Source organism: Ascidia mentula, chromosome 5 (assembly GCF_947561715.1).
Source record: "Ascidia mentula chromosome 5, kaAscMent1.1, whole genome shotgun sequence".
Taxonomy (NCBI): domain Eukaryota; kingdom Metazoa; phylum Chordata; class Ascidiacea; order Phlebobranchia; family Ascidiidae; genus Ascidia; species Ascidia mentula.
The window spans coordinates 16,304,792-16,329,502 of NC_138570.1; the positions used below are offsets into that span (position 1 = coordinate 16,304,792).

General features: G+C 37.3%; 3 protein-coding genes across 3 annotated transcripts; all 3 read right to left on the bottom strand.

Moving 5' to 3' along the window:
* Nucleotides 1–856: 856 nt before the first annotated feature.
* LOC145901461 (nucleotidyltransferase MB21D2-like) lies at nucleotides 857–6,283 on the bottom strand. The gene is made up of 10 exons (XM_082989157.1): nucleotides 6,169–6,283; nucleotides 5,932–6,059; nucleotides 5,591–5,708; nucleotides 5,227–5,349; nucleotides 4,822–4,948; nucleotides 4,232–4,448; nucleotides 3,203–3,381; nucleotides 2,755–2,985; nucleotides 2,233–2,357; nucleotides 857–1,888 (listed from the first exon to the last, which is right to left on the bottom strand). The coding sequence occupies exons 1-10, from the start codon at nucleotides 6,201–6,203 to the stop codon at nucleotides 1,711–1,713; spliced, it is 1,461 nt and encodes a 486-aa protein (XP_082845283.1). The 5' UTR covers nucleotides 6,204–6,283; the 3' UTR covers nucleotides 857–1,710.
* Nucleotides 6,284–8,522: 2,239 nt separating this feature from the next.
* LOC145901458 (cilia- and flagella-associated protein 45-like) lies at nucleotides 8,523–14,003 on the bottom strand. The gene is made up of 12 exons (XM_082989153.1): nucleotides 13,914–14,003; nucleotides 13,388–13,510; nucleotides 13,171–13,304; nucleotides 12,522–12,666; nucleotides 12,112–12,282; nucleotides 11,653–11,831; nucleotides 11,193–11,321; nucleotides 10,776–10,923; nucleotides 10,219–10,359; nucleotides 9,584–9,750; nucleotides 9,148–9,343; nucleotides 8,523–8,763 (listed from the first exon to the last, which is right to left on the bottom strand). The coding sequence occupies exons 1-12, from the start codon at nucleotides 13,914–13,916 to the stop codon at nucleotides 8,659–8,661; spliced, it is 1,641 nt and encodes a 546-aa protein (XP_082845279.1). The 5' UTR covers nucleotides 13,917–14,003; the 3' UTR covers nucleotides 8,523–8,658.
* Nucleotides 14,004–14,923: 920 nt separating this feature from the next.
* On the bottom strand, nucleotides 14,924–20,085 carry LOC145901475 (beta-1,4-mannosylglycolipid beta-1,3-N-acetylglucosaminyltransferase brn-like). The gene is made up of 8 exons (XM_082989172.1): nucleotides 19,794–20,085; nucleotides 18,823–18,902; nucleotides 18,373–18,509; nucleotides 17,860–17,903; nucleotides 17,618–17,785; nucleotides 16,972–17,191; nucleotides 16,141–16,600; nucleotides 14,924–15,731 (listed from the first exon to the last, which is right to left on the bottom strand). Exons 2-8 carry the CDS (start codon nucleotides 18,832–18,834, stop codon nucleotides 15,516–15,518), a joined length of 1,257 nt encoding a protein of 418 aa, XP_082845298.1. The 5' UTR covers nucleotides 18,835–18,902; nucleotides 19,794–20,085; the 3' UTR covers nucleotides 14,924–15,515.
* Nucleotides 20,086–24,711: the final 4,626 nt, after the last annotated feature.

Here is a 24,711-nt window from a genome sequence, read left to right on the forward strand (position 1 = left end):
GCTTTTAGGTCATTTCTGCTGTTTCAATCACTCCCATGACTTTTTTCTGCTTGGCTCACACTGCAGAAGTTTGGCGTGTATTTCAATGAAGACAACCCAACGCTATTTAGTTGGCACAATAATCTTCAAAAGTGTCTTAAAAAAAGGGTCGCGTCTCGCGTGCAGAAATCTGCATGGACAAAAAAAATAATTAGGATGAATGACACCGTCATGCATGATTGAAGTTTGGTGCTGTGCCAGGTACTGCGTACACTGACGTTAATGATCGTAAAGTACTTGAAACAAGTATAATATTACAGCAAATCCTTACTACTCCTGTGGTTGCAGATTGAAGATTTAGGTATAGTTATGGTAATATGATAGTCCACAACCTTTGCTTCCAACAAAAAAATTCTGTACCCTGAAAACAGCTATCCGTTTTCAGAATGAAACCGAAAACAAAAAAGCCCAGCAGCATGGGAGTTGCATCGCACCATACAAAACTTGTGTACCAATATAGAAAAATGTTGAAACGAGGAAATCCGCGTGAAGAAGCACCTGGTCATCAGAAAGTAACTGATTCAGCACCGAAGGAAAAACCATCATACCAACCTCCGAAAGTTGCCAAAAAGACAAACAATATTTTAAATGCCTACAAGAAAGGACAACAGGTACAGGAGGCAAAGAGGAAGAAGCAAGAAGAAAGAGAAGCTAACGAGGAAGTGCGTAAACAAAAGTTAAAGAAAAGGACTAAAAACCATCACAAACTTATGGCGAGGACTAATAAGGGGCAGCCAATAATGAAGAATCGTATGAACATGCTTCTAAGCCAAATTGAAAGTAAAAAGGATGTGTATTGCTTGAAATAACACAACTTGTCAATGATAAAATCCTGCTAATTCCTACTTGACTGCCTTTCTAGAAAATGTTTTTTACATTTTATGTAGGCTAAGCACATAAAAAAACTTGTTAACAATTTTTGACAAATATCAACAGCAAACTGTTGCCTGCCTTTTAATGCTGCATGTGATGTAACGGGTAAATTTGATATATTTGATTTGCGTGCCAACAAAACGATGAAGAACCAACTACATCCGGTGTACGATTTCAATCCACAAGTGGAGAAAATAAAACAAAAATCCAATTTTCCTCTTAAAACAAAAGCATAAAAATGGACGACAAGAAGCACCAGCACAGAACGAATGCATAAACAAATGGAACAAAAAGTAAAAGCGATCTACATTCAACCGATAACAGAACAACGTTAGGAGTAAATCCTGAATAAACAAGACTACATACAAATGATTGGCTAGCAATTTATCAACCAGTTTCAGCCTTTGTTCTTGTTTTACTGCAATTTAATGCTGGCAGTTTATTTTAGTCAGAAAATCAAAAAAGGAAATGAAAGAAAGCATTGCACAACTATTGCAGTATAAAACCAGTGTAATTGAATACTGAAAAACTGTGCTTCATCTATTACTAATCATTATTAATTAACAGTACCAAAAAAACAAAGTTTATGCAACACTGGTATATCTTTTACAGTTCAATGACTTTTCTACTGGTTGCTGTATATTGTTTTTGACCAAGGCATCATTCAAAACCCTTTATACCGACTTGCCCTTAAATAGAAATGATTGTCACTGTTCCAATAAAATCAACAGCCACCCTTCAAAACCATTGTAGCAGCTTTTCTGTCTGAAACTTGCACGTTTAGAAGGATTTTGTTGCCTAAAAAAACTTCCCGTCAATTCGAAAATGGGGTTGGGATGCATCGTCTGGGTTAAGAAATACTGATATGCTCTTTCCAGGATTGCTGTCCACCAATCTCTTAACCTTCTCAGCCAAATCCAATTCCTGGCGGGAGTCTGCCCCAACTGGAGGCTTCGGAATTGTGTCCCCATTTACTCTGCAAAACACATTAAAGTATTGTTTGAGAATTTTCACCTCTAAAAAGACAATAGTAAATTTTAGCTTTACAGAATTTGAAAAAAATGGGGCACAAATTTGAACCAATTTCCAATGTTTGTTAGGAAAAGGGCAATAACTAAAAAATCCTCATAAACATGTTTTTTGCTAGTGCCATCAGTTCCTTACAAACTATAATATTCTGGCAGCAATATAAACCATGTTCTGATTCACAACAAGTAATCATGGAATAAATTGGGGATGTCTAGTTTGACATAGGTATTTAACAAAAGCTAATAATCAATAAATCAATATGCAGTTACAACACAAATTGCTAGTGTTTACTCTGAAATGTCCTTTCTAAGTGTCATTTGTTTCACTTGTTCGTCATGGTAGCCTTTGGTGAGGGAACGTGCAGCTTTCACCTGATCAACAGCATTTCTAACATGTTCTGCTGGATCACTTCGTACCTAAACAAACAAATAATATGTCACACAAAACCAAAATTTAAAGCTGGCTGCACAGCTGTGCTTACAAATTGTAAAACAAACATAATTTATAAAAAAAGAGAGCACAATGTGTCAGCAGCAAAGTTACATTGGTGTTGTGGCAAATAAATTGCAAAATATATAACCATACACAAAACATTAGTTTATTATCTGAAGTAAAGTCGGTAAAATGGAAGCAGGTTAGAGCAGCCCAATTGCATAAAATTTTATACCATGTGCGGCATATAAGAAACATTTTTGACAATATTTAGGCCCACTTGAAACCACAAAGGCACATGGCATACTAGGTTGGACAATAAACAACTGCAACAATCTTGTGGCAGACCCAGCAAGTAATTTGAAATCAAATGCTTCTTACCATTAAGACCACTTGACACAGTTTAAGCATGGTTTGGTCATCTAAATGTCCAATCATATTGTACTGTGGTATAAAATAATTTGGACACGATCGACTGAGCAAGCATTGAAGCGTGTCATCAATGAGACCCAATAAACACTCGGAAATTGTTTCGTCGCAAGCCAAGTAGTGGAGTTTCACACGATCACATGCCCACAAGAGCAACCCTCTTAAGATGTAAGGTTTAAATACCTGAAAAGCAACATCAAATTATACATTTTTGACCAACAAATATTGCCAAGAATTCTCTGTTTCAGATTACATGGCTGACCAGAAACCCAGACTATATAAATGCAAAAGCAACATGTCAAAGGGTGGAAATGATTAGTTTGTGATTTAAACAGGTTTATTTGTGATGTAGAACATACAATTAATTACCAAGTCAAAAGAAATATATGTAAATACTTACTTTACTATAACGACCAAGGGCTCGATTCATAATAGCTTTAAATGCATAGAAGGTTTTCATGAATGGAACAGGAACAAATCTTTTGAGTTGTACTTCACTTCTTGCAAATGACAATCTCCATTCTACTTCCTTGTTACCAGTTAAACTGCACGCAGGCACAAGATGAAACCCGGTGATAACTAGAAAAACACAGAAAACAACAAACTATTTTTGCAAATTATTTATCCATTATCTTTCTTGATTAAATAAATCGGATTATGATGTAAATAAACTGAATTGAATTTCTTGGATTTGTCCCAAAAACTTGGTTACCTAAAAAGCAATTGTTTTAACAAGGCACAACTTGGAAATATGAATACTTCCTTCAACCACAACAATAAATGTTTTGCAACAATTTGTCATAACAATCTTCACAAACATCTTCAAATCAACACTTAAGTAACTGCAATTTTCCACACGCGCGAAAACATTTTAAGAAAACAGTTTGGTGAGAAAATCCGGAAAAGGGGTGGACTTTTGTTAGAGAGGTTAATACAAAGTGAAAATAAACATAGTGAGATATGACACTCCCTATTATAAACAAAAGATTAGTCACATCTTAGAGGTCGCCACCACAAATATGAATGCAGTTGTGTTGAAAGGTTAAAGTAGATTCACCATAAAATTTATCTGCCATCTTGAGACATGAGGGAGAAAATTTCTCCTTAAAAAAGCAACACTTAAAAAAGTTTTTTGGTTTCATCACCAGTCTAGCATCTACCAGAAAAATGCACTACAACATATTTAACAAAAAAAATGTTTTTGGAAGCCACAAGAAACAATGTTTGGGCACACCCCTTTTATTTTGGGACTAACAAAGGGAGTTGTCACAAGACAATTTCTCACTGTTCAATCGACAAAAGTCTTTTAATAACCATTTTTACTATTACCGTTATATTTGAATAACGGCAAATTATCAACTTTCCAGTGTACGCAACACTCAACATTTTGGGCAGATGCGATTTCTGCAACCCAAAAAAAATAAGTTACCTTCGTCTTCTGGTATTATTCCATCCCAGAAATGGCTTTCAGACAACCAACCCATGGCGACAGCTGGCCATCCACGGAACGACACAACAGGCACGAGGTCATACATTATACGGGTGCCACCACTTGTCAATATGATTGTAGTGGCAAGTCCATTTCTGTGTACTTTCACAATGCCGGGAATTCCCCTCTTTGGTTTTGATTTTATTTCGTCAGTGACCTGAATAAAGAAACTGAGATCAGATAAATGAAAGTGATTTTGCTATTTCAAGAGGTTGCTTTGATAGATTAAACAACAAAATTTGAACAAATTACACAAGGTGTTGTGATAATCCTAAAAAATTAATGCACAAATTCACAGGTAACACCAAAATAATTAAAACTCACAGTTTATTGATCTAGTAAACAAAATTGCAAACAGAAACCAACAGCAGAACACAAATTGCCATTGACCGACTTAATGCAACAGAACTTTACAGTATAAATAATTAAAGAATACCAAAAGAACCTAAAGTGATGTACAATTAATGGCCGTGCAATTTTAAAAGGTTAATCCTCATTTGAATGCAGCCAATGGATTTATCAATTCAAACCTTCTCTAAAGCTTCATGGAACCATTCACACACTTTTGGAGGAGAAAGGTAATAGTTTGTTTCTTCTTGTTGCTCTACAGTGCAGCAGCAAGACTCCCATTTTGAAATTGTTTCATCGTCAAATAACCTTAAATTGCAGGAATATCAAAATCCATGTCTACACCAAAGCTAGTTATTTGGTATATTATGTTTAAACAGTCATATGGCTCAAATTTGGTAGACCACTTTATATATATATGTATAATCAAGTCATTCATATAAATACATATCAAATCAAGTCATTTATATATATATATTTATATACACACCATAATAAATTTAAAAACGCTTTTTTCATAAAACAAAGCGACAAGTTAGAAACCAGATATTTTTGAACATGTAATGTAAAACCAAGCAAGCACTTACTTTAGACTTAGCCATGAATGACAGGGTATTGAGTGTCTCATATCGAGGACCACAGGCTGGTTCCTGTCGTGGAGTTTCAGAATGGGAACAAACAATGTATAATCAAGATCAAAGTCATTTCCCCTGTGTGTGAATAAGAGTTTCATTGGACAATACACCCATAATCAAAATATTTGCACATGGACTGTTTCGACCTGTGAGGTCTCATCAGTGCAGCTATTGCAATGGCACTGTGCTAGCTTTTACACTAGCAGGCACACTAGATTCCAGCTTACCAATATTATTATGGCCTTTTTTTCCAAAATATTTGCATTGTTACTATTTACAATAGATATATGCCTAAGTAACTTTGTAGTTTAATGACCTTGCCATTTCTCCAGGGCCATCCACATCAATATCTAATGTTCCATCTCTGGCTCCACCAGAGAGTAAAAGATATTCGTTCGCAACAGGAAGTTTTCCATCAAGTTTTTGAACATCACCTGCAAAAAGTTTGTAGTTGCTGTAACACTTTGTCTTGAATAAATTTACCAAAAGTTTAAGCATGGATAAACTAACCAAGAAAACAATGTTAAATTAATGCTTGAATTAATATCTCACATATATGCACACAACTACATTTTTATCAAAATTTAGCACATAATAAAATAACATTGGTTGAAAAAATGAAAAGACGACAGCGAATTGGCATATGCATGTTTGCACCTAATATACTGAAAATATGTTCTTTCATTGTGTGAACTTCCATGGCCATTTGATCATCAAATTCATGGCGATCATATTCATCAAATATGTTTATCAGCTGTTCCAGTCTGTTAATGCTGCACCCAGACCTAAAATGCAAGTGTATGAGCATCATTTGCCAAACAATACAACATAAAAAATTCAAAAATTATTCTGTTATTCCACAGCCTTTGTGACTGATTGCATTATGTAACTTACCTAAAATCCACTCTTTCAAATCCGTTTTCCACCATGTTTGGTTGAGCCCAACTGGGTGATATTCATTCAGTAAATTGTTACTGGCATACTTTCATACTACAACAACAAACTTACTAAAAAGATAGTGTGTTTAAAAACATTCAGTCCCCGTTGTTTTCCAATAACAAGTTGGTATTGGGAATCCTCCTTTTCGCTTTCATAATCGATTTTAAACTCAAATTTAAACGCTTTGCGTAACGCACGTTGAAATATGCAACGAACAGTGTGAATTGCGATTACGATTGGGCTTTTGGGCGTATAGCAATTCCGTATTGTTAGCAACGACAAAAGTTCCATGCAAAGCCGAATATTTCCAAGGTTTGTATACTGTACGCATACGAATAAACTAAACAGCTTGATTGCTAAACCTGTTTCTAACGAATGATCCGGGACCTGTTCATGCAGCACAGAACATACCCATGTCCACTCGCATTACTTCATAATGTGCTGCCAACCATAACTACGTCACTGGGTTGTGACCAGTGCGAGACCGATGAAGCGTGTTAATAAACGCCGGGGTGGTTTCAAGTCAGTTTAATTTGTGCGAAAGACTACAACACGAATGGATACAAGCAGTTGCAGTAAGCAAAATTGGATGGGCCAAGATAAACGCAAGAGGCTATCGAGTCAGGCACTACACTAAAAGAGATTTACACCTGATCTGAACCTGATTGCACCTAAGAGCAATTGGTGGCGCAGGCAGTTACATCCTGCATCAACTCATCACGTTTTACGAGTTGTAACAGGTCCGCACAGACACGAATATTGGCCACAATTTGAGAATGTCACACACGCTTCACATGCACGCAGCTACAAAAACAGGTTCTAAACTGACATATATCCTGTGTCGCATGGCGCCCACCAGCACACCGTTGTGGCCATGGAAAGTTGTTACACATGTGCACTTTACACTCGCTGTTTATTCGCTACATCGGTAAAGGCCTGTCCGTGAAATTTTAACTGTAAAGTTCATTTAGGCGTAGAAACTTTTTTTAAGAATAAGGGCATAATACGGAAAGAAGTAAAACACTCGAACTCGCGGGCAGATGACTAGTAGAGGATCTGTCTACAGCAGTGGTTCCCAAAGTGGGCGCCAGCGCCCCCTGGGGGCGTTTACAATCGTACGGGGGCCGCTGGAGACCAAATGGGCGATTGGGGGGCGCTAGGAAATAAACTATCGATTGGTGGGCGCTTGGTGACCGGGCAAACTTTCTCTTATAGCGTAAGTTAGTGTTTTCCAATCGGTGGTACGTGTGCCACTAGTAGTACGCGACCGCATTCCAGGTGGTACGTGAGCACCTTTCCGTAATTTGCGGGTATAGTTCGAATTAATAAAAATCGTAACTGATTTCAAAATTTTCGATAGTTTTCACAACCTAGGTTACTTTGTAACACTCAATTAGGTGATACACGACGAAATTGTGTACCTCCAAGTGGTACGCAACCACAAAAAGGTTGGAAATCACTGACCCGAATGATTCAGTCCAATCTTTGTATAATTTATGCTACTTCGAAAAGGGCTTTTCTCGCATGCTGAACTAGAAGTTATTGATTCTGACGTCACAACGATTTTTTTGTATGTCATCACAATGTGTCATCAATCAATGCTAAATAATCGCTATTCGAAAATGAGGATTTTCGGTGGTATGGTTTACTTGTTTTTAACTAGAGTTTGGTATTGAAATATTAGAAATCAGACGAAATTGGTGTCATTCCACTGACCTCACGCCTCGCATTAATTGACAAGCAACAAATAAATTCGTTATGTTTTTTTGTCTGTTCTGTTGGGCGTTATTAAATGACTAGGGTATTTGGGGGGCGGTACAGAAAAAAAGAAACACTGGTGTACAGTAAGCATTTGTGGACATAAAATAACATCCCACAAAATTGTTTGGCCACGTCTTAACAAACTTTTGCTTATTGCTACAACCTTATTTTAGCCTATAAGTTTACGAGTATAGAGGATATGGCTGGTATAAGAATATTTTCACTTTTTCAAGCCAAGCAAAAATGCTGCAGTTAAAGATTGCCCACAAATACATAAATAAAACACATGTAAACATTTTACGTTTAGGCACAGTAGAAATCGAAGTAAATGAGCAGGCCTACTAAGCATCATAAACGAAAATCTACGTTTAGGCGAAGAAAAACGTCTGGAATTAACGGCAGCTCTCGTCTGGCAGCTACTTTGCTTTGGTGTGAGCTTGATATATCAGATCTCGCTCCAGTTAGTCGGGAAAAGTGACTGATCCAGGTTGGCTGCAATGCCGGTGAACCCAACGACTAAACTTTATGAATATGCGAACACAAGAACCAACAGTAAATATTTGTATTCGCGTGTGTGCTAATGAAAGACGAAAACATTGCGAACAAAACAACACAGTGCGGCCCCAAATTGAAGCCATCAATATTATAAACAAGTAACCAAAACACAGCATTTGACAATGGCGTTTAGAAGACGAGCCCTTGTGGTGCATCGATCCTGCGCTCAACCTCCGCACAATATTTATCAGGCACTCCAGCCTTCTTCAGGTTGTCCAACTTCTTCTTCTTAACCTAAATAATATTGTACGTTGGCAACTGATGTCACTTAAAAACTAGTCTGTATGATTTTTTATGCGCATTAGAAATAACCGACACCGACAACCACTTTTCAAGAGAGGAAATAAAAAGTTCCTCTTTCCATGTGTTGTAATAAATCACGTGGTGTGATGTCACGCAACTTTAACATGGAAAGGCGTCAAATGTGTTTATTGCAGTGAGTAAACAAATACTTTTTGATCTTTCTACAACGCAATATGGAAACGCTTATTAACTTAAAAAACCTTGAAATCTTCCCATGTCTGTGGTATAAACGGCGATTTCAGCAGAATGGGAAATGATTCCCAGAATCGATAAAAAACATTTTTTACTCCGTTTATACAAATTAACGATGTCTACCTCATCCAGTCTCAGTCTCCTCTGCCTCGCCTCCTCCTCCATTTTAATTCCTTCCTCAAAGAAGGATCTGCGATCCGAAATCTTGAGCTGTTCCTTCTCACGTATCTGCTTCCTCACATCATCTGCATGCATCCTGCTCTCTTTGAGAGCGTCCTCCTCCTTGCGTTTGTCAATCTCCACAAGACGCTGCTGTTCTCTGCGTGGAAAGATCAGAAAATAAGTGAAGAAATTTTTTTGGAGAACATAACTTACGGCTTTGTAAATCTTTTAAGACAAACATTATAGCCCAAATAACTGATCTGAAATTCATTTGCAAACTTTTCTACAATCAATGTCAACGCGAAATGTCAGTTATGTTATATAGGCTATATTGTTTGTCTTAAAGAATTTTTTTAGTTTTTTCACAACAAATCAATCTTTTCAATATCAAACTTACTTCAGAACTCTTTCAAATTCAAGGCGTTCCCTCTGTGCCTGAACTGCCATGAAATGTTCCTTGGATTGAATTTGTTCAGTTCTTGCTCTCTTCATGACCTCATCTGCCTGAACCTTCTTTTGCATTTCAAGTTGTTCTTTGCGTCTCCATTCACGCTCCGCTTGTTCCTGAAAAATATGAAGTTATTGTTAGGTTTGAAACAGCTGGCAGCGGGTATTACATCTGTACTTTCTTGGTGCTGGCAAATAAACTAGAGCCAGAGAAGTTTGTTTGCAGACAACACAAAAAACTGATGAAATTCAAACTTCAACACACAATAATACTCAAAAAGCAGTAGCTTATACTGCTTTTTTAGTATTATTAAATAAGTTACAGTGATCGCTAGGCCTGCATCTGCAGTTATGGGTAGATCCCAATATTTCAACTTTTGAAGTCAAACACACAACAATAATTTTTTTTCATTGTGCAACACCATAGTTTGCAAAACATCCATTTCCCAAATAGTTAAAACTCAATATACATCCACTCTTCCGAAAATAAACTCTGTGACAAACAGAGTTGGATTTTGTGTATAAGCTGCAGACAGATGGCCACTGTTTCGACCTAAAGAGTTGGATTTGTTTAAGATTATTTACCTGATTTCTCTTGGCCCTCAAGGCATCCTGTTCAGCCTGGTGATCTCTTGCTCTCTCCTGGAGAGCACGAAGTCTTGCAACTTCCTTCTCTTTTTCGCGACGGATTCTTTCCTGCTCTTCCTCATACTCAGCTTCCCTTTGCTGAAATGATTGGAATTGTTAAAATAAAGTGATTCGTTATGTTATTTGTGTTGTTAACTGCAAGGTATCGCCTTGATAGAAACACTACAAAAGTGCTGATCGACCACGAAATAAACCTTACTTATGCCTGGAAGTTGCTGTGAGTTTTACTGTGAATAACAGACACCGCTTTGTAAAATGCTGCATTTACAAATACTGAAATTGACATCATCACACAAAAATATTAAAATGATTAAAACAGTAATGTGGAAAACTTAAATGTTCCGAATGGCTTGCAACAATTCTGTCAAAAAACATGCTATAAGAAAAGCATGGACTACAATGGCGTGATATTTATATGAGTAAACATTATACCTGGCAGCAACAGCAACCAGTTAACATTGTTTTCAATTAATAAAATTATGTAAAGAACTTACAGCTTTTTGTTTCATATATTCAATGACTTTCTGCTCAGCAAGTTTTTCTTGTTCTGTCCTCAGTTCTTTTTGCCGTTGATGTTCTTGGTTGATGATATCGATCTCTTGTTGCATTTTCAATTGCTCCAAGTGTTTCCGCTCAAGCTCCCTGTACAAATTCAAAAGTGAGAACATTTTTTTTTCTTTATGGAGCATTATAATCTACATGAAAAGTTTTGTTAAAATTAAATTGGTGTTTTTCGTTGATATTTTGAAAGTAGCACTTTAGGACAATTATACATCACATTGTGAATTACCAACATTGGTAATTTTTATGCAAAATCTAAAAAATACTTTTAGCTCAATTGATTGCTTTTTTCCTTTAATACAAGCTGAGCAACTACACCAACATAAGGTACATGAGGTATCAGTACACACCTTAGGTCCTCCATTTGCAGTTTCTCGAGATACTTGAGCATCTGCTGTGACTCCTGATCCTTCTTTTCCTGGTCAAGCATTCTTTCTTGAGCATTTTGTTCTATCTGCTTCATTACTTGCACCGCTCCACTGTAAACAGGACAGTTAAACCAGGCTAGTGCTTATACAGCATGCTATGTTCAACAATAAGTACTGTATGAAACTATTAGCGTGGAGGGGCTTGCAAAACATTTTGTAAAATTAACATTGGTGTACATTTTTACAGGGTTTGGAAATTATCACAGCAAATGTATCAGGTGAAACAAAATGTAAATTCATATTTTTGTGTACAAAACTCTACTGTCAAGTTTGATTTTACTGAGTTCTTTTACACCAGCCAAATAATAGGCTAAGTTGACAATACATGTCTTGAACTATTATGGGATTGTAAAAGTTTAGCAAATAAACACAAACAACTTACGCATATCTCTGTTGCTTTCTTAGTTCCTCAATCTCTTCCTGCGCTTTAATCGCATTAATGCGGTCAATCTCCATCATCGTGTCAAGTCGTTTATCTTCAGTTTCCATTTCGGACTTGACCGATTTCTTTTCCAAAATTTGAGCATCTCGAATAGCGTGGCATTTTGCGTTCAGTATGAGCTGAGCAATAAAACATAAAATATTTTGATTGTTCCTATCCTGAGGTTTGCAAATGGTGGATTGTTTTAATGTTGTTGGGGGAACACAAGCTTATGTTAGACTTTAGACGAATTTTATTTCCATAATAAACTGCATGCTTTTTCAGCTTTTACACTCATAAAAACATAATTATCGTAATATGTAAGCAAATTTGAAACAGGGTCAACACAACAAAAACTGAAGGCTTACAATATATAAAAAAGTCATAAAAACATTTTCTGTTTATGATACTGGGATGTACCTCATTAAGATGTTTCACTTCATCCTCTTGTTCCAACCGTTGGGCATTTGCCTTCTCCAGCAAATATTCAGCCTTTTCCTTTGCTTCTGCCTCGAGGTCACTCAGCTTTTCGTTCTGCTTTCTCTGCAGCTCGCGCTGTTTCATTTCTTCCTTGCGATTCTGTGCAGCTTCCTAATTATAAAGTAGGGCTACTTGTTCTTGCTCAAATTGGTTTAAAAGTGTGTTACACCATCACCAGTGTTGAATTTTGTGAAAAAAGGTTGAGAACTATTCCTTTCAGTAAACTTATGGAAATGTTTATTATCAAGGGCAAATTCTTGTGACTTTTAACAGAAATACATGAAGTACAGGATTATGAGATGTTGTTTAATAAATATTATCATGTTTAAATAAAATTGACATTGTTTTACCATTGCCTGGTCTTTTTCCAACTTGCTCATCTCGTAATCTTTTTGTATTTCCTCTTTTGTGCGTACACGGGATGCTTGCTGAATCTTCGTAAACTTTAATGGATTTAGAACCACACTTCGGCCAGAAGGATCTGTTCCCGGAACGCTGAAATTATACATCTTTACATCAAACACAATCTTGCAAAACTGAAGATTGTTGTCATAGCTTAATTGTGTAAATTGCTCATGGAAAAGACTAGGGTTGTGGGAGTTGACAAAGTCAATGGCTTTACTGACTGCTGTAACTACAGTTAGCGACTTACATAATGTCAATTTGGCAGGGATGAGTTGCAAAACACCTATACTTAGATTCAAATGTAAAAAAAAACACTAAGGTAATCAACAAAATCAAAAAAATATCTGACATCATAAGCACAACCATATTATTCTAGTTAACAGTGCTAAAAAAAAGAGTCAGAGTCTAATTAAAATATTTCGGCAAAGTTGGGGTGGACTGATTTTTGGAACTTCAAAACACTAAAAAGCACTAATAATGAATTGTTTTAAACAGTGACTGGAGTGGTTTGATTTACTTTGCATTTTATGCATAATCTCTAACCTACATTATTTGCCGACCAAAAAAAAATAATCATGTTCAAATCTGACTTACACCACATTTCTAATCAGGTCCTTAGTAATAACTTGAATTGTTTCTGGTTTTCTAGTTTTGGATCGGAGGCCATTTCTTCTTGGTGCAGGCCTTGCCACAGTAATTTCTTCTGCAGCATTGGCTTCACATTTACCCTATAGACAAATGTTTTACAATATATGGGCCTAAAATATACATTTAGAGTAGACTATAGGTCTACCAGAACCAACCAAGTTACCTTTGCAGGACTTCCAAACAAAGTTTCATCCACGCTCGATTGTTTTGACTTTGTCCTGTATCGCTTTGAATACCTTGAGCCGATGCTTCCAGCTGATGATACTGATGCTATGCGGCTTCCAGGCTAATAAAAAAGTAAATAAAAAAATGGTTTGGCTGTATAGTCACTACAAAGTGGAAGTCTTTAAAAAGGCTATTTAGCTGACAAGATTATTGTAAATTACACCATAGCTGCACTGAGAAGACCTATTAGGTCGAAACAGTGGCCCTGTCTGCAGCTCACCACAAAAAACATTATTGGATCTATTGCTTATAGGACAAAAATTTTTTTTCTTACTAATTCAATTTGTCTCATACCTTTTTGGTAGCTATATAAAAATGTGCACTTTCTAAACTATGTTGGATAAAAGCATATACAGTGTTCTTCCAGTTAAATAAGGTTTATGCTAATGCTGCTATTTAAATTTAAAAATGTTATATAACTTTCCAATTAAGGGTACTATTTGGAGTACGTAAGCAACACTTACCATTTTAAAATTTGTAGATTGTTAATTTTGATTAACAATATGTCTTTTCTGGTTGAGCAGCAACAGTCAACGATGTAAACTTGTCTGATAAAGAAACCGTTGCCACGCAACAAAAATAAGGATGTCTGCCACCTAGTGGCTAAGTTATTTTGTTTTTGTAAGCGGGTATTTTTTATGGTAGAGTTGTAAAAGTAAATAAACTGTACAAAAAGTTGTGCTTTAAAATAATTTGTCTTTGCTACGCACACGTTTTTGTTCAACAGGTTACAACATCACAATACACCAGTAACCAATTTTCCTGCTCGTCGAATACAATCCCTCTTTGAAAATACCAATCAGTTCTCGCACCCATTGCACCCCTTTGTAATTTCTGAATATTAATACCGTTCCCTCACACTTTATTCAAATATCTGACAAAGAAAATCAACTCGTCATAAGGCCGTCGCTGGTCTTCTGTTTTTGCAGGTCCGTAGTCTGGGATCGATGGTCTGTTCTGAGAGTTTAGCGTCCTATTGTCCATGGTCATATGGTGCCAATTCTCGGTATCTGTACTGGTGTTTTCTTGTGCCTAAGCTTGTCCCAAGGTCTGGGTCTGTTCATTTGCGAAAAAATAAAGACAAAAGGCAGAAACAAGAAGACAATTGCTGCGATGACGTAACAAAGGAGGCTTAAAAGAAGTATGTTGAAAGACAAAACGCAGGCGAGATAACGCGCAAAAAGGCGTCAGAAGGTCTAACCGTAATTCAGTTTGATTCTATACACTGGGTTCATTATTCCACAATACTTCTGCCACCATAAAATATAAATTGCTACTATTTCAGACACACATTTTCAATGTCCAATGCCGACTCCATGACACTCTACATTTCGCTGTGTAGCGTTTAGCCAGATACATTTAAACTGTCCTACGTTAACAGAACAAATCAATAAGCAACAGCAGCTGCAAAAAAATAAACCACACAAAATATTGACCCATACACGATTTTTCGGTAATATGTTTATTTGAGGTAAATAGCATGCAGCCGAAAATAGAGTGAGCACAATTTGTTTACGTATATTTTATTGGACTAGCAGAAAACGTCTTGAATTGGCGATACATGATAAATACGGTAAAATAAGCTTGTTTTATTAAAGTTACTTATATTCGTCATCGTATAAAATAAGAATCACATCGCAAGACAACACACAGTGGAACAAAACAACAGTGCCTTTAATTTTCAAGTTAGTCTTCGTGCAGCTGCATAAAATCAATTTTCCATACTTGGTGCCAAATAGTAAAGGAAATTACAAAGCAAGGAAATTACGAGCAGCAAAACTTTGGCGGTTCAATGTGCAACATAATTTTGAACAACAACCGCGGAACTTTGGGCACCCTGGTTCAAAAGTTAGGAGTAAATCAACGTTAAATAATTAGAAGGAAGTCATTTTGATATGGCAACATTGTGACCACCATACGTTTTTTAAAGGTCGAGATGGAATTGCTTTGGTAACTGGTTTAAAGTCATGTATACCCTGACGTAGAAAAGAAGCTTATTACCATGCAACTGTGCATTGTGCATAGTAAAGAATGTACTTCGTTGCTATAAGTCTTCTGACACACGTTTATGTCAATGCATTCCCGAAAGACGACGAAGAATTAATGACACAAACATCTTCCTTTTCATACTTAATTTTCCAACTGTCCCACACCTTGCTGATTTGAGATGCAATATCTTCCCCATCGGACATATCACCCCACAAGTGTTGCACCAAAATATCTTGGAATTGGTCAGCTTTACTTCGAAACTGGAAGTCGTAACGCACTGAATGCGGTGCTGGCTGCAAAGAAATTTGCAGAACAAACTTTTTTTTGCAAATATTTGGTTTAGAATAATCAATTTAGAAGTAATACGTAACAAGCAATTGCCGCAGCATGTTTTGCAAAAGTAAGGGCTGCTCACCAGAATCAGGACCGATCCTTAGCATATTTGACTGATTTGACCACAACGGGCTTCACGACACAATAAAGGGTTCCGCAGTTTACCGAGGGGGCAAAAAAGCTACATCGCAAAATTTAGTTTTCGAAAGTTGTAATGACCCTTTTTTCATGCAGGTAATGGTACACTTTCGGGCACTGCTTTTTTTTATACGTTTCATTTTCTTTGACCAATCATGCATGGATGTGATGCAGAATACTCAAAAAAAAACTCAACGGAGTTGCTTTATACCTATACCAATCAAATCTTACCACAATATTTGAATCTCCTTTTCCCAATTTTCTTCTCATGAAACCAGTTACCCACACGTCATCCATCATAAGTCGGTTCATGAATCTTGAAGCCTCGAACATATCTTTCACCATTTTTACTGGCAAAATGTACATTCCCCCTCTGCAATAAGTTGGCCAGGTCATACCGGGATAATCGCTGTATGGGGTGTACCACTTGCTAAACCAGTTTCTTTCCGGAAAGTCTTTGTTCTTGTAAGCATATACACACAGTATGGGAAGGTCTTCAAAGCATGGCCTTTCGGACTGCATTTTTGTTTTCTGGTGACAAAAAGGCAGTCGCAGAAATTTTTGCCGCAAATAATTCACTAGGTTTGGTATGTGAACGACGACGTCATCATCCATTGAAGAATACAAAGTATTTTGTTGAAGATTACTTGCAGACCATTGCATTCCAGCCAATACCTTCTCCGGTACTGTCCTGTGGAAAACAACATATTTGTGGTCAGCCTATAGCACTTATTTTCTTTGCTACAAATTTATGTTGAATGTACAGGCATAACTTTTATGCTTTTTAATCGGGTTTGCGCGTTTTTATGCAACCTTTAATTGGACAGTACTAAAAAAAGCAGTAGCTTTTTATACAGGATCAGCCTGGCTTATAAATCAGGAATATATGTTTCGCCCCATGGGCATCTTCAGTTCCTTCAGTAAACACATTAAATGATATAAAAACGTCTTATTCAAACAAGTTGCAGTGATCGCTAGGCCTGCATCTGCAGTTTTGGGTAGATCCCAATATTTCAATTTTTGAAGTTAATTGGACAGTTCATGATTTTATATTGTACTTACCTGGCGGAATCTTTCAAATCCACTTGAAGAATATCATCACGCACTTTAATTTCACTATTCAACAAGTCAGTGCTCCCATTCGTTCCGACTATGAAGATATTTCTAATCTGCAGACCCCGGAAAACTCTGATTGAGCCCCAAGTAGAACGAATAATTTGTCGTCTTTCGTGATTTGAAACAGAGCTTTTGATAAAGTTAACCAACGTCCATTGAACATTTCCTGCACAATGCAACATCGTATACCAAGTCTGGAAGTGTGCGTTTCATTTCAATCTTAATCTTAGCTATTGTTTCGTGTTTGTTACTTTTAGAATACTGATGATGCCGCATAGGCGAAAAAAAATACAGTGGTGGGATTCAGCCGGTTCGCACCGGTTCGCGCGAACCTGCTCCTGGAATTTAATGACCATCATAAAGCATACCGGTTGTTGACAACCGTATGTGTAGGCCTGGTTCACTTCGAGCACTGTATTCCCGCCTGTACTGTGACATGCAGAACCGGTTGCTAAAATACTTGAATCCTACCACTGTATATATATATATACATATTCTCTAAAGTAGTAGTTTGAATGATTGTGCAACAATATAGGACAGTCCTGGTAAGCATATATAAAGTAACATCACCATGCAGTGAAATTCCATTTACCATGGGACTCGCATTCCTTAACTTTGACCTGGGCATCGTTGACGTTTGGGTCAACTAGGAACTTTGCTAAGGGCCTTGAGTCTTTTGTTGAATCCATTATTTTACCACTTACGCGCTTGTGTTCATACACAGTAGGCATAACAGCCCACTTGAGCGGAAGACAGCCATCTGAAATAAAAAAAAAAAGTTTTTTAGAAATTATGCTGAAAAAGTATTATTTTTTAAGTGGACACGTGACTTACTCATGGATGTCGTTTCCGAAATGTCTTCATCGACACAAATGGACCTGCCACAAAAATACAAAGTGAAATCTTATTGTAAAATAGAACTTTACAAAAAAATAAACCGTGCAAGCTGCAGACAAATGGCCACCGTTTCGACCTAAAAGGTCTCCTCAGTGCAGCTGGTGTGACTATCAGACGACTTTGCTGACCAAACGGCCGAGCAAAGACTTCCACTTCGTGACTATACAATCACCGTCATCCGGTAGGCACCAAACTAGGTGCGACCTCACGAAGAAAACAAGGTGAAAACATTATGGCCAAGCAAAACGGATGACGATGATTGTATATAGTCATCACAAAGCGGAAGTCTTTGCTTGGCCGTTTGGTCACGCAAGCTGCACTGATGAGACCTTTTGGGTCAAAACAGTAGCCACCACCATTCCAAAAAAGAAACAAATTTATAAACAAGAATAAAGCGAGTTTTTTCTACCAATTTGCTTAGCATCCACTGATCTTTACATACATTCTTACCACACGGGTGTATCCAAGACAAACAAGCCAAGTAACTTCCACGAGATGAAAAACACTACAACGAGCAGAAGCAATATGATCTGTTGTCGTAGACTGTTTCTTGTTCGCAGCCTTGCTTGAAGCCGTCGAGCTTGCGACTAAAATCACGGCAAAAACGTTAAAAAGTATCCAATATTGTGATACCGTAGTCGCTCTTCACACTTTTCTAATGAAAGAAGTAGCAACAAACCTCGCTTTTGGGGTTTGATAGCAATTTCACCATGAAACCTAGTTTACCATATGTCACCATTCATTATTCCATATAGTCCAAAAACGGAGACGACAACAAGGTTCTCGCGCAATTCACTCAAGCGTGTTTTTCACCATAAATATTATTGGAAGTGTTTCTTGTGGCCCACTTTCCGTTGGCTCATCACAAACATGTGTAGGCTACATAAATCTGTTTCTTACCATAAAAGGCATTTGAATGGCGATGGAGGCTTGTGAATGACACTTCCGTCTCAATTTGAACGAATGACACACGTGATATTCTGAAAAGTAATCTCGCGTTTAACATGAAGAATTCATACTATAAACTGCAGACGAGGTTGATTCCTAGTCTACTGGCATTGCTAATGTTTTTTCAGACGTTTTAACATTTTTTACGCCTTATACAGGAACTGACAATGCTCGTAGGGAGAAATATGTGATCCGTTTTGGCACACCAAGCGTATCCTGTTTTTGATGTAAGTGCTTTTTATGTGTGTATTCTAAAAATATTCATTTATTTATAACGCTACTGGTGATTTTACATGTGGCACTGGAATGACGTTTCAATACCAAAATGCCGTTAAGGCCAACTAACGCTCTATCTGTTCTGGTTATTAATTATGCAGGAACCATTGGTCATGTACACAATAAAGGACTCCAGCCTTCCCAGTGCGTTATACAAGGAAACAAATAGAACTACATCTAAAACTAAACCCAATTTGTGGATGTAAATATCAAAGTAAGAGGAGAATATCAAAATGAATGCTGAACACTTCTGAAAACTGTTCATTGCATCTTATGTCAGGGGTTGGCAACCTTTTGAACACAGCGAGCTGTTTTACAAATCATGTGAAAATGACAACATTTTTTGTGTGTGACATATATGACTTCATGAACCACATAATATTTACAAATTTTAAAGGATTACATAAACATTCCTGGACGTAGATTATCATTCAACCTTTCTAGTAGATGATTGTATATTCCAACGGTTTGGAATATTCACTGATAACTCCCTGCGTGCCATTAATAATCACCAACCCTGCCAGAGGTTGCAAAACCCTGAATTAACTAACATCTTTGCCAAGTTGGTGACAATAGTTCAAACGAGCGGAAGCAGTATGTTGCAATAAGGTACTTGATCTACATTCACAAACCGTTTGCATGCTTACCAAGTTCTAATACCAAGCATTCGATTGCCCTGGCGTTCTTCTATTGACAGAAACAGCAAACGTACCACATCCACAACTCTGTCTGGTCTTGAATGTTTATTAGTGACTGAAGGCGACTAGCGATATTCTTTTTTGCTTCATAGCTTATAACTATAACACTGCATTTCACTTCTATTCTTTCTTAAAGTGCCACACAATTTGTCAAGCCCACTTCAGTTTCACAGTTCTAGGAAGCATTTACAGTTGGGCGAAATAGCTGGGTTGAGTGAGCATTGTCCCATGCCCATTGAAAAGCAGCATCACAAGTGAGTGCTGTTTGTGAGGCGCGTGCCTCAGGGAGACACGGTAGAAAAAGGCAAACCGCTGTTCTACAAGTGGCTGTAAGGTGAATATTTTTTTGTGTACAATTGAAAGACGAACGTGGTGCTTCTGGAAGTGGCGGGTGTATGAAAACGGTGTGCATTCAAACCTGAAGTTTGAGCGACTTTGTCATTGTAATGCCGAGCTGGTGCGCACTAAATTCCTTCCATGAATTGTTGAATATTTTATGGAATTTTAAAGGACGCCAAGTTTTCTGCTGAAGCAGTCTCGCCAAACTTCTCTTTTGCGTTGAATCAGTGCATTATTGCAACGCAAAGCCCACAATGAAACGCTGGTTATCTTCTGGAAACTCAGACCTAATTTGATTTTAAAGATTCTCCTCAGGCACATCTAAAGGTTTATTTTTACATACCACCGTTGAATTTCACGCGAAACGTCGGTGACTAAAAACATTTAATTGTGCAATAAGGACAGAAATCACAATATGCCTGACAGCAGCACAACACAACACAATAAGACAAAATTTGATGGATGTGCAGAGTAATGAAAACGAAACCGAGAGCCAATGCACATCCTAAATCCACAACAGCAAAATGCAATGTAAGATTAAGGAAGTTGCTGCTGCACTAATCTCATCCGATTGTGGTTTTTTAGCCCTTTGTTGACCAACATGACACATATATATGCTGTAAAACGTTTGTGAAATAATTGCTTCATGTATTAGATTAAGTAATGTCGATTAAGTGAGATTGCAAACAAATGTGACGACAATTTAAGCAATATTTATCCATACGTTTCCTTTCATTTATTCTCCGACCAAGTCACGGTTTTAATAAACGACATTCAAAACACGTGTTTCAACCGATGAGCATATGACGTCATCGCAACACTTTAAGACATAAGATAAAAGGTTCGTTTTGAAAAACCAAAAGAAACGACAGCATGATATGTTTGAAGATTACCTTCTTTCGACATTATGAATACACCTATGACATCATCATAAATATTGACGTCAAAAAACCTGAAAAGTGTTTGCTGTTGGTACCGCAAAGAAATTAAACCAGTTGCTGTTGCATAGGCTGTTGCAAAACAAGGCGAACTGCTTATGGAAGGTGCAGCCAAAGGAGAAAAGCTTGCGCTGTCATGTGAAGGATTGGAGCGCAGCAACACGCCAACATGTTTGACCAAGCGACGCTGCTGTTATTTTGCCCGTCAGCGTAATGCGATTTTGTTGTGTTGTTACGTTGCACAGCGCAAATAGGTTTTGCGTGCGTTTTGTGTTTGAGCACGAAAACGATCATCTTAGCCTCTGTTGTAGTTACTTGTACGCGAATATTTGCCAACTGCGTGTACAGTTCTATATGCACTGTTTAAAACGAAATGAAACCAAGCATTTCGAAAGTTTGTTGAAAGGAATGTTGTTAGTGAATTATATACCAACCAAGCGAAACTTTTCAAGAGCATTTTGCGTTTAGCTTTCTTTTGTTCGTTTTCTGTTGGCCAGATGACTCAAACGCCTAAAAAAGTGTTGCGGTAATTAAACTGTGCTAAGTAGTATATTTAAACATGTACAATATCTTACTAGTTTAACCCGAAAGGAAGTCGCTGGCATGCGAAAGTCGGTCTTGCAGCCATTCAGGAAGTAATCGGCCAAACAATAGGCCTATAGTTACGAAATGCTTGCATCACTGTGACAAACAAAAGATCTGTTCGAGGAACTTGATTCAGAAATGACTCGCTTTGCTGTGTAAATTTGGTGTGCTCTACCGCGAATTTGCCTGCTGTTGTTAATGGAAGGGAGTGTGGCGTTGATGGTCTTGAAAACCACTTGAAATCCAAAACCATTTATTTCTAATGTAGGTGAAGAGTTTCGTGGCACACGCAGATTTGGATTCATTCGTTTACTTTTCTTGACAACTGTTTTGAAATTAATTTAGGAGATAACTGTTTTTGGGAAGTTATTGGTAAGGTAATGCAATATTCTTGGAACAAAACTACTCACTAACGTAGTGGATATTGGCTATATCCGCCAGTGGCTGACACTTTCCAACTAAATCGAGAAGAACTCTCATTGAAACGTTTCATTATGCGAGACTTCATTGAGTTGAATTGCCCAGTAGCGTATTTGTAGAGGTATAGGCAGCATTTACAAAATGGTCAACGTTGATGTGCAACGTTTTCGTAGATAGCGTTGACACAAAAAGCGTCATTATCCGGACGTGAAGATGTACATATTTTTTGTTTCAGCAGTCAAGCTTGTATATTAGTATATTTTTGTGGCCGAGGTCCATCTGTGCTTCAACATGGCGTTCTTGCACGTATATCTTAAAAGTACTCACCTGAAGCACACGTATGAAATTAACGCACGGCCCTCAATGGACGAAGGTGTATGCGAAGTGCTGCACAAAAGTTTTAGGCAAGCGTCAAACGAAGTTGTGGACGTGTACCCTGGTTGTACACAAGTTAGCATCACGTGTCATCAGTACATTAATAAAACGGACAAAACCGGCCAACCACTAGATTTAGCTTCTCGCTCCGACATCTTTCTGTCATTGTTGCACGGACTTGATGAAGAAGGCTGGGATATTGCTGTGGGAAGCACCATTCACCATCACGAGGGAATGATCTTTCGCAAGAGGAACAGGCCTTTAAATGGAAGAAGAAGACTTGGTGATTTGGACGTAGAAATGGACGATGGGTGTTCCTATACCAAAACTATGAGAAAGTGATGCAGCAGAAACGTAAAATTTGCTATTCTCGCTGTCCTTAAATGAATTGCTATTGCTGATTGTGTCCTTAGTTGTTGTTTAAATTCTGTGTCAACTTTTATAGTTCTGAAAACGCCGAACAAATGTGGAGCGCGTTATGAAGCTATAATGGCACAATATATGGCATGATCAGCATGATGGTTGCATTTTGAGTCATTGCCTCAACTGCTGACAGATTAAATGTCTCATATTCAAACAACCAGACCTTGTGCATATAACATGCCCCCAAGTAATACGCTGCTGATCGATTGGTACCGTTCAGAGCAAAATGTTTTGTTTAACTACGTGTCTTACGCGCCGAAATCTTCCCGCTTGATTGCGTTTCTTGATTTTAAAAACTCTGTGTCATGTATACAAAGTCTTATCTAAACCCATTGATTTTTTGTACATTTGCTTGTCCATTTTACTGATGCAAAAAAGTGTAACACCATCTGTAATACTTTTCAACAAGAAAAAATTATATTGTTCAGAACTATTGCTTTCATATCAAAAACGTAATAAAAAAATACGAGTTATTGTACTGGTATATTCCAATGAAGGGTTAAGTTAAAGTAAACATTATTTTAGCGGTATGTCGGCTCATTGCAAACGTCGTAATCTGTCGTGCTGAAATCTGGTAGATGCTAAAGAACCACCCCACAGCTAGGTCGGCAATTGTGATCATAGAAATCGTGCAAATATGTGGGACATCGGTTTCGGTAAAGAGTAAACAAGCACCTGTCAAATTAATTTGGTAGCATTATTTAAATCTCAGTTAATTTGAAAACAATTACCGAACCAGCATATAATGCCGAAATAACACTAGTACCTTGCAGGCCGCATGTGGGGATATCACAGAATGAACGGCGGGTAAGTAATCACTTATACAAGGGCTTTTTTGTAGCGTGCGATTACGTTTGTGTGGTTTATATTTCAATCGCAATTTGTAAGAGTCATGTTTTTTTTCAATGAGTTTGCTTGCTTATACTCCATTGAAAGAAGCTTTTTCAGAAACTGTAGTCATATGCCCAAAAAGGTTTTGTAACAATGTTGCATTGTGAAACAATAAAATGTGTTTAAACAATAACATTTATATGCACTAATCCATATTCCTTCTTCATAGTCATCCATCAGAGATGAAATTATCAAGAGCAAGATAAGCATCAGATCTATTAATGATCAATGATGTATGGGGATGTATGGTTGGTGAAAGAACTGACTTGCAGCATTCTCTTTCCAAGGGATGACAATCATTCAGGTCATATCATTGGGGAAGTGTGTACAAGTTTGGAATACTAAATAATAATGAGAATTTTTTTCAATCTTTTTATTGTTAAGGCTGCTGGGTTTCTACAACCTATTGATCTTACCACAAAATGGTTTTGTTTAAAGGTACAGATTGCAAATCCTAAACTTTATTGCTGGCAAATGTCTTGATAATACAACAAAGAAATGCATTTGTAATTCATGCAAAGATGAAGGTGTTGACTTTTCAGAAGTTGTTTGGATTGAATGCACTTGATGCAAACAATGGTTTCACATAAAGTGTGTTGATTATTCACCAAAATATCCGAAGGACGATAAATACTTTGTTTGTCCAGTGTAAGGGCAATGGCCTATTGAACACAAGTGTGGTCAACCAACCAAATAAGTCTGAAAAGGCTCAATGTTCTGCACAGGGATGAGGTTCATGACAAAATTGAAATTCGCTTATGTATGAATGTGGTTGACTGTTAGGTCATTACATTGTGATGTACCTGACATACTAACATCTTGTTTAATACTTGCAAATCACAACCCACAAGTAAATCATATCTTGTTTATTGATGATTTTTTTCTGTAAAACAATA